We start from the raw sequence: 16,800 nt of genomic DNA on the forward strand, positions 1-16,800 counted from the left end.
AATTTGAAATATATTATACTTGGTATTAATATTAATTGATAAGATGTTATCTTATTATTTACTCCTAATAATTAACCAAGTGGCTGAAATACCATCATAGTGCAGAATAGGTGTTATGTTGGTTGTCTAATTTCAAGGTGATTCCTTTTACAATGTCAACATGACAACTGCCATGTGCATCTGTTAACCTAACCGTTAAAATGGCTTTTTAAATAATAATCCATAACAAAGACTACAAATTTTGATCCAAGAAACAAAAACTATTTATTTAAGAAACACTTAGCACACTTTAAGATGTCGATGTTGGCCGAACCAAGACGCAAACAAAAGTGGTCCCTGAACCCCAGAGGAAAAGAATGGTCCCAAGGTATTATATTAATTTATGTAAACCACCCTTATATATCTTTAAGACTACTAGCAATGAGTTTTAAAACTAAAGTTTTGATGTTTATTGTAGATGCAAACAAATTTGGCCAAAAAATGTTGGAAAAAATGGGTTGGCAATCTGGTAAAGGATTAGGAGCTAAAGAAGATGGTATTAAAGAGCACATAAAGATATCCTATAAAAATGATAGTAAAGGTGAGTTAAATAAGTAAAATGTTTATTTATAGGTATAAGTTTCTTGAACCCCTAAGTGGAGCATAGAGCTTCAGTAAAAACACACTATCAACTTCCATTTTGGGCTAAGGTCTTCACCTCATTCCAAGTTTGTTCTCCAAGATCTTCTCCAAGTTTGTTCTGTGCTCTTTTTAGACCTCTAGGGTAGTCTTTGCAATACTACTTTCTGGACTTTCTTCTTCTTAACTCAGACGAGACTCGTTAGTCTCTGGCACTTGGTCATAAGACCTTTGTACCAAACCCTGTTCTTCTCCTTAAACTTTAATAAGTCCTGTGGCCTTAACAAAGGCCAACAGTTTTCTTATTGGTAGTTTTAGGATCTCTTCTGGTTCAAACCTTATTTGACCAGTGAAGTCCCGCCTTACATCACCTAGCACACTGCAATGGCATAGTATGTGTATGGCAGTTTCTTCTTCCATTTCGCACTTTCTGCACCATGGTTCATTCACCTGAACATTTCATTCAACGGCAATGTCCAGTCACCATTTCAGTGACCGTTTTGATCTCTCGTTTATTGAGGTTCATCAAACTATTCGAGAGTTTTTTATCAATATTCGGGATTATTTTTTTAGTCTGGATTTGCCCTTGAGTGGTTCTCCATTTATTTTGATGATTCTTTATCAGCCATTTCTGAACCTCGTTTTTCATAGCATCTTTAGTGATGCCACAGAAAGGTTCTGGGCCTTCAAAAGTTTCTCTCGAGCCTTGTTTCGCTAACATATCTGCTCGTTCGTTCCCATGCACCCCTTCATGACATGGCACCCATATTAAAGACACTTTATTGTCTTTTGCCAGATTATTGAGGAGATCTTTGCAGTTTCCTCACCGACTTACAGAATAGCTGATTGGCTATCTGTGTAAATGTTGATTCTCTTAGCTTTAGGGTCTTCATGAATGATTTCATCAATGCAGGCCACCAAAGCAAAAACTTCAGCCTGGAACACCGTTGTATGTTGACCTAGGCTGTAAGATTTATTAGTTACATGTTTGCCCAAAGACTCCTGATCCAGTACCATGGACAGTTTTAGATCCATCAGTGAACCATATTAAGTCCCCATTAATATTTGGGACTTTTTGTTCTCTAGCTAGATGGTATAATTGTGTTAATCTTCTCAGTGAAGATTAGTTCTGGTGTCATCATATCTGAGTTCATCATAAAGATGGATTCCTCAAGTATAGTCCGAGTAATGTTTGTGTGGCTATTCAATACATAATTTGACCTCCAAGTATTGTTTGCTTTGAGTCTCAGGATGGTCATAAAGGCTACCACCGAAATATATAATTCCAGAGGAGGGAGACCTGTGATAGCCTCTAATGAAGCCGTTCCTGTACTATTCAAGGCTCCTATTATATACAGGTATATACAGGTATATACAGGTATATAGGCTTATACACAGGTGGTGAGAGTAGTCCGACAAGATTGCAAAGCCGTCTTTCTGCACCAGAGTACTGACCCATAAGTGACTGTTGGTCGTATCACTGATGTGTACAACCAACATATCACCTTTGGTTTCAATCCCCAGGTTTTACCTACAACTCGTCTGCAGTTCCAGAAGAGTCGCTTAGCCCTATTGGTTATATTGGTAATATGAGTATTCCAATTGAGTTTTGAGTCCAGGGTTACCCCTAGATACTTAACCTCATTGGTTCTTTCCAGTACCTCTCCAAATAATTTCAGCTCACTTAGTCCAGTAAACTTCCTCTTATTTGTAAGGGCTACCAGTTTAGTTTTAGAAGGGTTCACAGAGAGGTTCTCTTTCAGACACCAGTTCTCTGTGTAGTGAAGGGCATATCGCATCTGATACGCAACAGTGCTGGGAAATTTTCCCTTAGTTACTATTACGATATCATCTGCGAAATCCTGGACCCAGATTCCTTGGGCGCTTAGCCCATGAATCAGATCATCAACCACTATGTTCCATAATGACGGTGACAATACACCGCCTTGAGGGCATCCCTTAGTTGCCTTCAAATTTATGGTATCTTCATGCGTATCTGTGGATATTATTCTGCTTTGAAGCATCTGAATAATCCACTTGCATGTTGTGTTGTTGATTTTCTGCCTCACCAGTGCGCTTTGTATAGACTCGATTGAGGTATTATCAAATGCACCTTCTATATCTAAAAATGCAGCAAGGGCGACTTCTTTCTGATGCAGACTCCTTTCGAGTTCCGACACTAGATTGTGCAGGGCAACTTCACCTGATTTCCCTGCCTGATATGCCCATTGCCATTGGTGCAGTGGATTTTCATTTAAATTGTTTTTCTTAATGTGTTCATTCAAGATTTTTTCCATGGTTTTTAAACATGAATGAGGTCAGACTTATAGGCCTGTAGGATTTTGCTAAGGTGTAATCTTTTTTCCTGGTTTGGGAATAAATGCCACCCTTGCCCTTCTCCAAGCTTTGGGAATGTATCCCAGAGCATGGCTAGCTCTAAATATTGTGATCAGGGGCCCCTAGATTATTTCGAGAGCCTCCTGGAGGAGAAGCTTAGGAAATATACCATCCGGTCCCGCAGTTTTATAAGGTTCAAAAGTTTCAATAGCCCATCTGACCTTGTGAGAGCCAAAGATCTCGTCAGAGGTCAGCCAGTCCCTTTTGGTTGGGTTATTGTTTGCTTGATGATTGTTATTACCAGTCAATTGCGTCAACCCTGGAAAGTGAACACTTAAAAGATGCTCTACAGCCTCCTTCTCTGTGTCCGTATACTTCCCATTGGGCAATTTCATTGACTTGGGTTTGTTAATGTTATCTATTTTGAGGATTCTGTTAACCATGGCGCTTTCAGGTACACTTTCAATGATTTCACAGAATTCTCTCCAGGATCTTTCCTTGGCGGATTGGATTTTCTTATTATAGGTTTTCAGTTTAGCCTTATATGCTTCCCAATCACCTGATTTCTTTGCCCTATTAAAGAGCCGTCTTGTTTCTCTTTTGAGATCAGACAGCTCCTTATTCCACCAAGTTACTTGCCTGGGAGAGCGACTTTCTTTTAACGGGCAGTTTTCCTCATATGAGACGACTATTGCATGCTGCATCCAGTGCAGATGCAAAACCAGTCTACTGCCATCTCAACCTCAACGTTGTTTTTTGGTCTTTTAGGATAATTCCGTACCCTTGATCCAAGATTCCTCTTAAAGGATTCCCAATCGGTCACCTTAGGGTCTCTATAGAACCTTGACTGAGTTTATCTCAAAGCATATGTATGCATGATCCGATAAGGATAACGCATCCGACATATTCCAGTCAGATATTATGTTCCCAATCCCCATAGAGCATAGGCTTAGGTCGATTAGTGATTCTGCTCTTGATGTCCTGAAGGTGGGCTTATTACCCCTGTTCAGAAGATCAAGTTCAGTAGTGCAAAGGTACTCAAAAATTAACTTACCTCTATTGTTTGTATCTCTGCTCCCCCAAATGATGTGGTGAGCGTTGGAGTCAACTCCAATGATAAGTTCTGTATGCTTATTATTGGTGTATTCTAGAAGGTTTTCTAGGTTAGTCCCTGGAAGTTGTTCTTTAGTGTCAATAGGAAGGTAAAGAGACGCAACAATCAACTCTGTAACCAACCCATTGCAATTCAGTTTAATTCTGGCAGCTGTCATGTCTCCCCTACAGAGCTCCATAACTGGTACCAGGTTAAGGTCAGATCTACAAAAGATACAAGTTCTGATTTTATTGTCAGGTACTCTCAAAATTAGTTTCTGGACTATATTTCATTTTCTACCCTCTTTTGTTCGGTCAGGTGTAGCGGATCTTCGTTACTGGTTAGTGTTAGGTTAGGCTAGAAAATATGAACAATCATTTGTAGGCATTTGTTAACAAAGATTTGCAGTTTGTCTGTACGGGTTTTTGTCACTTTCGATGTTTCACATCTATAGAGTAAAACAGATATAACATTTGACTGGAATATTCGGATCTTTGTCTTTGTAGTACCTATACTGGCCAGACGTCCAAATAGGGTTGAGCAAGCTGATTGCTTGTTGAGCTTTTGGTATTCTCGTTCAAAAATCATCTTCTTTATCTCTGCTTCCTGTTATGGCACTTCCAAGAAAAGTAAAATTTTCCACATTTTCAATCTACATGTTGTTAATAGTAAATAGTATGTTATTTCTTGCATTTATTCTCATGGATTTGGTTGTACAGTCGAACCCGCTTATTGGAAGAGCCTTTGTGCCAATCAAAAGTATTCCTATAACCGGGTTATTTCAATAAATGATCGTTAATGGCTAGTAGAAATGTTTCAAGACCTCAAATTTCTATTCCTTAAAGCGGAATGTTCCTATAAACGGTATTCTAAAAGGAGGGTTCGACTGTACAGGGTTATTCACTATATTTTGACCCCCCTGTAAACTGCTTTATTTACAGAATTAGAAAAAAATGTTAAATACAAAAGTTATTCGATTTTTAAATTATGATTTTTTGACATATATGTCATACTAGTGACGTCATCCATCTGAGCGTGATGATGTAATCGACTATTTTTTTAAATGGGAATAGCTGTCGAGTGCTAGCTCATTTGAAAGGTTCTTCAATTCCCTATTCAGTAATATAAACATTAACATGATTAATTATACAGGGTGTCCAAAAATATTTTTTTAAATTAAATTAATTGACACAAAAAGAAGAATGTATGTAATTTATTTAATTCAAAATACATTACACTCCTGTCAGAAAACAGAAATAAATATTTATTGAACAAATAAACATTACTTTTCACTTAAATTCAATGTTCAAGCTGCCTCCCATCTGCCTCTTGGAAGTTTGAACATTGAATTTAAGCAAAAATCAATGATTATTCGTGCAATAAACTGTTATTTCTGTTTTCTAACAGCAGTAAAATGTATTTTAAATTAAATAAATTACATATATTCTTCTTTTTGTGTCAATTAATTTAATTAAAAAAAATTATTTTTGGACACCCTGTATAAATAATTATCTTAATGTTTATATTGAATTGAATTACCTTTCAAATGAGCTAGCCCACGACCCCTATTCAAATTTAAAAAAATAGTTGATTATGGCATCACGCCCAGATGGATGACGTCACTAGTATGTTATATAATATGTCAAAAGATCATATTTTAAAAATCGAATAACTTTTGTATTTACCATTTTTTTTTCTAATCCTGTAAATAAAGCAGTTTACAGGGGGGTCAAAATATAGTGAATAACCCTGTACATATTAATATTGATTTTCAAACCTATTTTATTGGCTTCAGTGGAAAGTGTTTTCAGTTGGTCAGCCACATCTTAGAACCTTTGTCCTAAGAGGTAGATATGTTCAGCATAATCTTATCTCCGTTTCAAACATTAGAATCAGTATGGTTGTATATTGAACGCTGGATTGCCATTCTGTGAATGATCATAAATAAATCCTCCTTTAGTATTTCGCAGCAGTTAACAGCGATAATCCTCTAAAAGTACTTGCCTAATACTACCTTTCACAGCTGTTGCCGTTGAGAGCTTCAACATTGTCAAGAAAATTCTCATTTAGTTTGTATTGCCTCTATCCTCCGTACACTGAATCTAATGTCTGACATGCGGTATAGATAGCTTAAGCTTGTTGTGATTCTTCTTCTTCTAAGTAAGAAAAAATAAATCTAAAACTTAGTAGTGGCTCTGATGAAATTTCACCTTATTTTGTACATAAATGTCGTTTTGCTCTGTCTCCTGTATTACTAAAGATGCCAAACTAGCCGCTAAGCTCTCCTGGCAACCAGTACGATAAAGAAAAGCAAGGAAAGGAATCTCCATATAGGAATATGGAAAACTACAAAGGTGTTTATCAACACCATTTGACGAGACGTATCGGACCAACCCTCCGTATATGTCAAATAAACATAGAGGGAATTAGTAGATCAAAATCTGAATTTCTTTCAAAAATACTAATCGAAAATAACGTTGACGTCATAGCTATTCAAGAAACTCACGCACCATCAGAAACCGAGCTTCTTAAGAGGGGTAAAATTCCGGGATATAGCATGATTGGAGCCACTTACAGCAATGTTTACGGAACTGCAACTTACGTGAATAACAGTATACAAAATTCCAAGGTGAAGGACTGCAGCTGCGAAAATAGTGTATCCATAATCTCTACAAAAGTGAATGACATAACCATAAAGAACATCTACAAACCACCATTAACTAAATGGCCAACAAATGTAATCAAAACTGAGGACAACCAACCTACAGTTTACATAGGGGACTTTAACAGTCACCACAACAAATGGGGGTATGAAAACAATGATGAAAATGGGGAAAAACTCCTGGAGTGGGCCGAAGAAAACAATATCCACCTTATCCATAGTCTAAAAGATAAACCTACTTTCTTTTCTAGAAGATGGCGCAAAGGCTACAACCCTGATCTATGCTGGGTTTCGAGTAACTCACAGTTACAACCACTCCCAAGCTCCCGAACTGTACTGCCTAGTTTCCCTCGCAGCCAACATCGACCTGTCATAATCGAAATAGGCATACAAATTTCTATCGTTGAATCCACGCCGAGACCCCGTTGGAATTTTAACAAAGCAAATTGGCCTGAATACACCAAAGAGCTGGACACCTGCATTCGCTTCATTGACCCAAAGGCCAACAATTACCACCGTTTTTTAGGAATGGTTATCTCTATCGCCAAAAAACATATCCCCCGAGGTTTTCGAAAGGAGTACATCCCAGGCTGGACGGAAGAAAGCCAAAAACTATATGAAGAATTTTTGAAATCAGAAGATCCCGAAATCGGTGACAACTTACTCAAGTCACTGGATTCAACTAGACTTAATAAATGGAAATCTACCGTAGAACATATTGATTTCTCCCGTTCCAGTCGGAAGGCATGGGGACTGATCCGCAAACTGGGCGAAGCAAGCAGAGCACAACACTTAAACAAATCAACAATTGAGCCAAATAAGATAGCCAATAGAATAATTGAGAACTCTCGAGCTCCATCTGAGAAAACTCATACATCGATGGTAAAAAAAGCTCTTAAACAACTTAAATCAAATACCCCCACAACATCAGAATACTCACGTGCCTTCTCATTGGATGAAATAAACGAAGCGCTTAACCAAACCAAAACGGGAAAAGCAGCTGGTTTCGATGGAATATATCCTGAGTTTATAGTCCACACTGGTACAAAAACAAGACAATGGCTCAAAGAATTCTTTAGCGACATTGTGACTACAGCTATGCTTCCCCCAGAATTTAAAAGAACAAAAATTATCGCAATCCAGAAGCCTGGCAAAGACAACAAGCTGCCTGAAAGTTACCGGCCTATCGCCTTACTCAGTTGCTGTTATAAATTACTAGAACGACTCTTATATAATAGAATATGTAACACCATTGAGGACGCTGTACCAATTGAGCAAGCTGGATTTAGAAAAGGACGAAGCTGTTGTGACCAAGTGCTGTCCTTAACTACATTCATCGAAGCTGGCTTTGAAAGACGTGAAAAATCTGCCATAACATTTATAGACCTTACGGCTGCCTATGACACTGTGTGGAGAGAGGGCCTTATTTATAAGTTGATGAAAATCATACCCTGTCTCAAAACTTGTCAGCTGATAAACAATCTACTAACTAACAGACTGTTTCAGGTATATATAAATGATGCACGAAGTAGCGTTAGAAAACTTAACAACGGCTTACCTCAAGGCTCAGTGCTAGCTCCTTTATTATTTAACCTTTATACGGCGGATATACCTGAAACAAAATCTAGAAAATTCGCTTATGCAGACGACCTGGCCATTGGCTTCCAAGATAATAGTAAGGAAGCTGGAGAACGAGCTCTAAACGAGGACCTAACTACACTTAGTAACTACTTTAAGAACTGGCGCTTACGTCCTAACACAAGCAAAACTGAAACCTGTCTCTTTCACCTGTCGAACCAACTTGCGGGCGATACCCTCAATGTAACTCTAGATGATGCAGCTATCAAACATAATAACAACCCCAAATATCTAGGCATCACACTTGATAGAACACTCACCTTCAAAAGCCATCTTACAAACGCAGCCGGTAAACTGAGAACAAGAAATAATATAATAACAAAACTTGCTGGAACAACTTGGGGTGCTTCTGCAGATACTCTTCGGACCTCTGCTCTAGCTTTGGTTTTTTCAGTGGCAGAATATTGTGCACCAGTATGGTTAAATAGTGCACATACAAACAAAATCGATGTCCAACTTAATCAAACCATGAGATTAATCACTGGAACAATAAAATCAACCCCAGTGAGATGGCTGCCTACTTTGAGCAATATTGCCCCACCAGATCTACGCCGTACAGCAGCATTAGTGAGAGAGTATCAGAAAATTGTAGCCAACATACAATTACCAATCCATCAAGACATACCAGACATCTCAAAAGAGCACCAGCGACTGAGGTCTAGAAATCCTCCAATCAGAACTGCCCGAACAATTGGTGATTCCTATGATATACAAAGGCAATGGTCCACAAGATGGATGCCAACAATAGCAGCAGACTATATTCAGATATCCACCCCAACCCAGGGTTTCATCGGATCGGGTCTGCCCCGGCCCACCTGGACGAGGCTTAATCGCATACGTACCGGACATGGTAAATGTGCTGATTCTCTGTTCAAATGGGGTCGTGCAGAAAGTCCACAGTGTGATTGTGGATCGCTTAGACAGACCATAAGTCATTGAATGGCTATGTAAATTGGACATTAATATTTAGATTCATTCATTATGTTTTGGTGTTTGAATAATATATGTGTATATGTGTATATATGTGTGTATATGTGTATATATGTATATATATTATATTTGTGTATTTATCGTACTGAGAAAGTCCATACGCTAAATAAATAAAAATTACTAAAGATTTTTCGTTTATCATTAAGTACTGGCATTTTCCCAGAAGAGTGGAAAAAAAGTTATATTTCTCATATTTTTAAGAATGGTAGTAAAACATGTATAGAAAATTACAGACCCATTTCCAAAATTTCTATTTTTGCAAATATTTTTGAGTCAATTATTGCTTCAAAAATATTTTTTTCAATTAAAAGTTTAATTATTCCTGAACAACATGGCTTTATGCCGGGTAGGTCTACAACCACAAATCTAGTGATCCTAGAAGAATTCATTTTGGATGCCTTTGAGAAGGGGGCTCAGGTCGATGTGATCTATACCGACTTCTCAAAGGCATTCGATCGGGTTAACATCAAGATTCTTATAAAAAAACTAGACGCACTAGGAATTCATGGATCCCTACTTGAGTGGTTAGAGAGCTACCTGACAGACAGGCTTCAGGTTGTCAAAGTCAAGAACTGTCTTTCTGAAGAAATTTTGGTTAGGTCTGGCGTCCCACAGGGTGGTCATTTATCGACTATTCTTTTTATTTGTTTCATAAATGACATTTTAGAAATCTTTGAAAATTGTGTTATTTTGTTGTATGCTGATTTGAAAATTTTTAGAATTATTAATGATGTTAGAGACTGTGTAAAAATGCAAAAAGATGTAAACAATTTCTCACAATGGTGTACAAAGAATGACCTTTCATTTAATATCGATAAATGTAAAATAATGCGCTTTTTTAGAAACTCACAACCTATCTGTTTTAATTACTCTATAAATAATATATTTCTGGAACCAACAAACACTTTCAAAGATTTAGATGTATTTTTTGATCCCACTTTATGTTTCAAAAATCACTATAATTTTATTTGTAATAAAGCTTTTAAATTACTTGGATTTTTGAAAAGAACCTTGTCAGAATTCAATAATGTCGATTGTTTTAAAAGTGTAAATTGTTCTATGGTTAGATCAGTTCTGGAATATTCCAGCACTATTTGGTCTCCTTTATATAAATGTCATTGAAAGCATTGAGAAAGTTCAGAAAAAATTTCTACGCTTTGTAGGCTATAAATTAGGGATTTCTTCAGAAGATATAGTGTATTGTGACATTTTAAAATTGCTTAATATACCAACATTAGAAAATCGTCGTTTAATGCTAGATTTGGTTTTTCGTTTCAAGATTGTAAACAGAATGATAGATTCGCCTCAAATTTTGCAGAGAGTAGGTCTTAGGGTTCCTCAAAGGTGCACAAGATCTAAGGACGTTTTTCACTTAGAATTCCAACAAACAAACTATTGTCTAAATAGACCTATAAGACGAATGTGTCAATCTGGAAATGGTTTAGATGTACTCTTTTTTTCTAGCTCTCTGAATAGTTTTCGAAAAAAGCTGAAAAAATCTTTTTAATACACAATGTAGGCTGTCACTGTAAACTGTCATTTAGGTATTTATTCTATTCATTTGTCTTGTGTAAATTGTATGTAATTATTATTGAGTTCTAAAACTGTTAATATATGAATTATTTAATGAGTGTAATTATTGTAATTGGTATAACCGTAAATAAACTATTTATTTATTTACGGCACTACAGCAAAAATTGAGCGTTGGCCTCCTTTATTTTTTTTAATAGAAAAAAATAAAGGAAGCTCGTTGTGATTGTCTATTCTATATTTCTTTTATTTGTTTATTTATATTTTAGTTATGATTAAATTTATATATTTTTTAGGTATGGGATACAAAGAATCAAATGATCAATGGACAGAGCATGAAACCCATTTTAGCGCCCTTCTAGAGTCGTTAACAGGCGACGAAAAAAATGTTGAGAAAAAGGTTATTTCACTAGAACAAAAATCACAAACATCAAGAGCTAGAGTGCATTATAAGAAATTTACAAGAGGCAAAGATTTAAGCCAATATTCCGAGAAGGACTTAGCTAATATATTTGGACGAAAGTCACTTAAGAAGCCAAAAAAGGAAGTTGAGGTAAAAGAAGAATATTACGATTCGAAAGAAAATGTGACAAGTAATGATATGTTAGTAAATGCTGGTTCTATGAGAGATTACTTTAAAAAGAAATTGAAATTACCGAATTTAGGGAAATCTAATGGTTATGTTATTGGTAGCAATGGAGTTCTACAGAAAGAATCAGAAGCTGAATCAGAGAGTGAAAGTAGACCAACTTTTGGTTTTGGTTTTAATGTCAAAGAAGAAGCTGAACCAGATACTGAAAGTAGACCAGCTTGTGGTTTTAATGTTAAAGAAGAAATTAAGTCGGAATCCGAAAGTGAGATGAGACCTTCATTCGGTTTGGGATTTAGTTCCTCTGCAAGCTCTAAACCTAAGAAAGAATCTTCGAAAATGTCTTTCGTATCATATATTTCTGAAACACCTGTTAAAAGGTCAGCTGAAGAACACGAAGAGGTGGTACTGTCTCCTAAAAAGAAGTCCAAAAAGAATAAACAGAAAAATGAAGAAAGTACAGTAGTTGGCATTTCAAATCCTAGTTTTAATCCCATGGGCACACCAGTTAAGGTTGAAAGACATTCTTTAAATCCCATTGAAGAAGTCTCAACTGAAATTGAGGATAGTTTAAAGAAAAAAAGTAAAAAGGAAGATAATTTAGAATGCTCCTTAGATAATTTAGAGGACAGCTCAAGAAAAAAGAAGAAAAACAAAAAGAATACCTCGATAGACACTAGTGAAGGTGCTAGTGAAGTCGTAACAAAGAAATCTAAGAAGGTTGAACAAAATTTGGAAGGTATTGCAAATCCAGCCTTTGCTCCCATGGGCACACCTCTGAAAATACAAAGGCATTCTTTGGATGTAATTGAAGAAAGTATCACAGAAATAGATGACAGTATGAATAATTCCAATAGCAAAAAGAAAAATAATTTATCTACTAACATAGAACAATTAAATGATGAATCTGTAGAAAGTGTTAAAAAATCAAAAAGAAAAAAGAATACGAATGATGTTTGTGAGTTCAATAATCCTACATTTTGTGAAATAGATGAAAATACCCAGGCAGCAGATACCGAAAACAATTCCTATGAGGTATCAACAAAGAAACTAAAAAAAGAAAAGAAAAAGAAGAAAAATATTGGTAATACAGATGAAACAATTAGTACAGCTGTAGAAATTTCAATAGATAATCCAAACTTTGATGCAACTGAAAATGAAGATGCTCCAAACTGTACGGAAATTGAACAAAATCCTTATGAAGTGAAGGTGAAACTAAAAAAAGAAAAGAAAATGAAGAAAAATGTAGGTAATACAGAAGAAACAATTAGTGCACATATAGAAATTGCGATAGATAATCCTAACTTTGATGCAACTGAAAATGAAGATGCTCCAAACTGTACGGAAATTGAACAAAATCCTTATGAAGTGAAGGTGAAACTAAAAAAAGAAAAGAAAATGAAGAAAAATGTAGGTAATACAGAAGAAACAATTAGTACACATATAGAAATTGCGATAGATAATCCTAACTTTGATGCAACTGAAAATGAAGATGCTCCAAACTGTGTTGAAATTGAAGAAAATCCTTATGAAGTGAAGGTGAAAAAGAAGAATAAAAAGTCGAAAAATCTAGAAATTGACAATCCAAATTTTGATGATACGCAAGAAGATTCAATAAATGTATCTCAAATAGAAGAAAATCCGTATGAAGTAAAACTAAATAAAAAGAAGAAGAAAAAGAAAGATAAGAAGTTGGCTAACGATAATGCTGGTTTTGTAGATAATCCAGAAACTCCTATCGATAGCGTGAATCCATATGAGGTCAAACCAAAGAAAAAAAAGAAGGCAACAAGTGAAGATTCTGGTGTGGTCAATCCCGCTATTGATCTAAATACTCCAAAGGCAGAAGAAAGTGTTGATTTAGTTGAATGTGATCTTATGCTAAACATCGTTTCTACTCCAGTGAGAACGGAAGAAAAGAAAACTGTTAGTTCCGTAGGTTCTGTTAGTAGGGTGGAAAGTGTAAAGAGCAGACGAAGTGTAAGGTTTAGTGATGTGACACAAGAGTTTATTATCCCAAATAACGAAGAATTGAAAGAAATGAGTAAAAAGGGAAAAAAGAAAAAGAAAGGTTTAGATAACTTCAATTTTGATAAACAACAAACAAGTTTGGATGAAAATGTTGATACCATAGCAAGGACCTTGGATGACTTCCAAGCAGAAATAGAAAATGATATAAACGAAGAAAAAACAAAGGAATTAACGGAATTTACGGCAGAAGACTTAATGGTAGGTGAGGTGGGGAATCCTCATGGGGAAAATGAAAAGTTGGCAGATGGAACAAAGTTGAAGTTTAAATATGCCAATATGGAAACTAAGACGCCTTTTTACATGTTAAATAAAGTGGGAGCTAAGAAATCATATAAACATTTGATTAAAGGGGACATATTGGTAAAATTTAAAAATACCAATTTGCATGAACTTAAAGGATATGCCACAAAGAATACAAATAAAGTTTAGAGATTTGTAATTTTATGTATTATGTATATTTATTAAAGTGATTGTAATTTTTTTCTGTTGTTTTAATTAATTTAACTAGAACCATTATGTCAGAAGAAATGGAGATATGGAGAGGGATCAGGCAAGGTTGCATACTGCCGCCGTTATTGTTTAATGCTTATTCTGAAGAAATCATACAAGAAGGTTTGGTAAACGAGACAGTCGGCATAAAAGTGAATGGAAGTTTAGTTAATATCATTAGGTATCCCGACGGTACAGTCATAATAGCCGACAAATTGGAAGACTTAGAAAGAATAATGAACAAAGTTATAGTGGAGAATATACTCTCTCGTATTCTCTCTCTTAACATCAAAAAAACCAAATTTATGAAAATTAGCAAGAACAACAATACGAACGAAATATTAACGGTATGAGGCCAGTAGATGGACAGTGTAAAAAAATATACTTGCTTGGGAACGATAATCAGAGAAAATAACGGTTATACTGCAGAAATAAGACAATTGAAAAAGCATGTACCAACTTTGTGAAAATGAAAACGATTTTATGCAGCGAAGATCTGACAGTGGCCTTCAGAATAAGGCTAATTAAATGTTATGTGCACATTGTGCTTTACTATGGAGCTGAATCATGGACATTAAACCGAAATGCAATACATCGACTTAAGGTGATACAGTAGCGATCAACAGGTAGCAAACATGCGTTCCAAGATTGCGGCTGTAATTTTGAATATTTTTTCGAGATATTTGGCACACGTATTCGTAATATAATAAAGAATGGCAGTCCAGAGCCTAATTTGAAAAATATATTAATATCTGGAAATTACTCTGTAATTAAATACAATATTTAAAAAACGAGCCTGTACCGCCATTAAGAAGAACAAAAAAATACACTTTCTTCAAATAAACTTTTTTATCTGATGCCTAGATTTTGTGTCATTTTGGAACTACTAAAATTTTTTATTTCATTAAATAAAAATATAAAAATTTCACAAAAAAGCGAAAAAATCAATATTTTTCGATATACTCGTTTACGATTCACTCAATTTTTGCCGTGCAAAAAATTTTTTCAAACCAAATTCTTGGAAATTAAATGACCTACAATTTCATATCTAAACATTTTTTTGTATCTCTGATGCTAATCTTTATATTCTGAAGAAAATATTATTAAACTACAAAAATTCCTTATTCGCTTTTAATTTCAGTTTTTGAAAAACTAATCATTCTAAGCCAGTAAAACTTCTAGAATCTATTAATAATACATAAATAAAGAAGTATGAATAAGGCCAATGACTAAAAACACCGCTAACTTACATTATTAAGCTTCCAATTGGATTTATCCTTTTTTTTTTTCAAAAAAAGTATATTGAATTTTTAACCGTTACTTTTTTATTTTTTATGTTAGAAAGCTTGGCAAAAAAGAATTTTGTAGCTTTTTACAAGATCTATAAGCCTATTAATATTAAATATTTTTAGAATCCTCACTCGCAAAAAGACATGGCTTTGAAAGGGTTGGTAAAGGTGGTTTTTGCATGTTAATACCAGATTTAATTGTCAATAGTTCACTCAATTTTTGCCGTAGAAAAAAATTTTGCAAATCAGGTTCTTGGAAATTAAATAAGCTAAAATTTCATATTTAAACAATTTTTCGGATCGCTGACGCTAATCTTTCTATTCTGAAGAAAAGGCCATTTTTTGCAAACTACAAAAATTCTTTATTCGCTTATAACTCCATTTTTGAAGTTATACTTCTTTAGGCGCGATTGAGAGTAAAATTTCATAATACTGCGCGCATGCGCACACAGACAGTATGGCGTTTAGTTGCTAAATCTTTCAAGTTATGGTTCATTCCACCAACATACGTCTGTTTTGGATTATCGCGACAACGAATATTTCAGTGTGCAACATACGAAGTAAGAAAGTAAATGGCTCTAACAATTATTCCAATAAACAGCAATGTAATTTGCAATTTATTTTCGTTCTTCATATTTTGCACAATAAAATATTCATTGTCGAAATAATCCAAAACGGACGTATATTCGTGGAATAAGGATATGTGTATAAATATATCAGTGCAAGAAAAGGTGTGAAAAGAATATATTAGTGTTTTTAGTAAATATATTTATTATAATTTTTGTAATTTTAACTATTTAGAATGGGAAATAAGCCACAATATTATTAAAAAATGATTTTTATTAACGTTTCGACGCCCAAATCGGGTGCCGTTGTCAAAATACAAAATACTATTAATATAAACAAAAATGTTGTTGCTTAGTAAAAAAATTCTTCTAATAATTTATTTAATTTGACTCATTTATATCGGCAATTCAGATACATATGATACATTTTAAAGTAGAAGACTTTAAAATGATATTGCCAATATTTATGAGTTGCGTTCCTGGGACGACTTTACTGAAAGATAGTTCATTCGATTACATGAAATCAACCCCAACTCAAGAATATCCGTCACAAAAAATCATAGCATGTGATCTGTCTTTAAAAAGACAACCACATGCAACGGTGACATTAAAATTCTCGCGTTAGAGATCTCATAGTAAATCACGAGGGAAAACCAGGAAAAACCTCGTGATACTATCCCGACATCGTAAGTATTTGGTCTTACATTTAATTTACTCTCAAAATTAATACCAAATTCTGACTTTACTATAATTTTGTTTAAATTATAAATAATATCAATAATACATGGGTATATTATATAATAATACCCATGTATTATTGATATTATTTATAATTTAAACAAAATTATAGTAGTCAGAATTTGGTATTAATTTTGAGAGTAAATTAAATGTAAGACCAAATACTTACGATGTCGGGATAGTATCACGAGGTTTTTCCTGGTTTTCCCTCGTGATTTACTATGAGATCT

The 16,800-nt window shown here is 34.8% G+C and overlaps 1 protein-coding gene across 1 annotated transcript; it reads left to right on the forward strand.

The window, feature by feature from the left end:
- Positions 1-132: 132 nt before the first annotated feature.
- On the forward strand, positions 133-13,968 carry LOC114327198 (metacaspase-3). Its single transcript, XM_028275736.2, has 3 exons — positions 133-367; positions 458-580; positions 11,165-13,968. Exons 1-3 carry the CDS (start codon positions 295-297, stop codon positions 13,915-13,917), a joined length of 2,949 nt encoding a protein of 982 aa, XP_028131537.2. The 5' UTR covers positions 133-294; the 3' UTR covers positions 13,918-13,968.
- The last annotated feature ends 2,832 nt before the right edge of the window (positions 13,969-16,800 follow it).

Source organism: Diabrotica virgifera, chromosome 4 (genome assembly GCF_917563875.1).
Source record: "Diabrotica virgifera virgifera chromosome 4, PGI_DIABVI_V3a".
NCBI lineage: Eukaryota > Metazoa > Arthropoda > Insecta > Coleoptera > Chrysomelidae > Diabrotica > Diabrotica virgifera.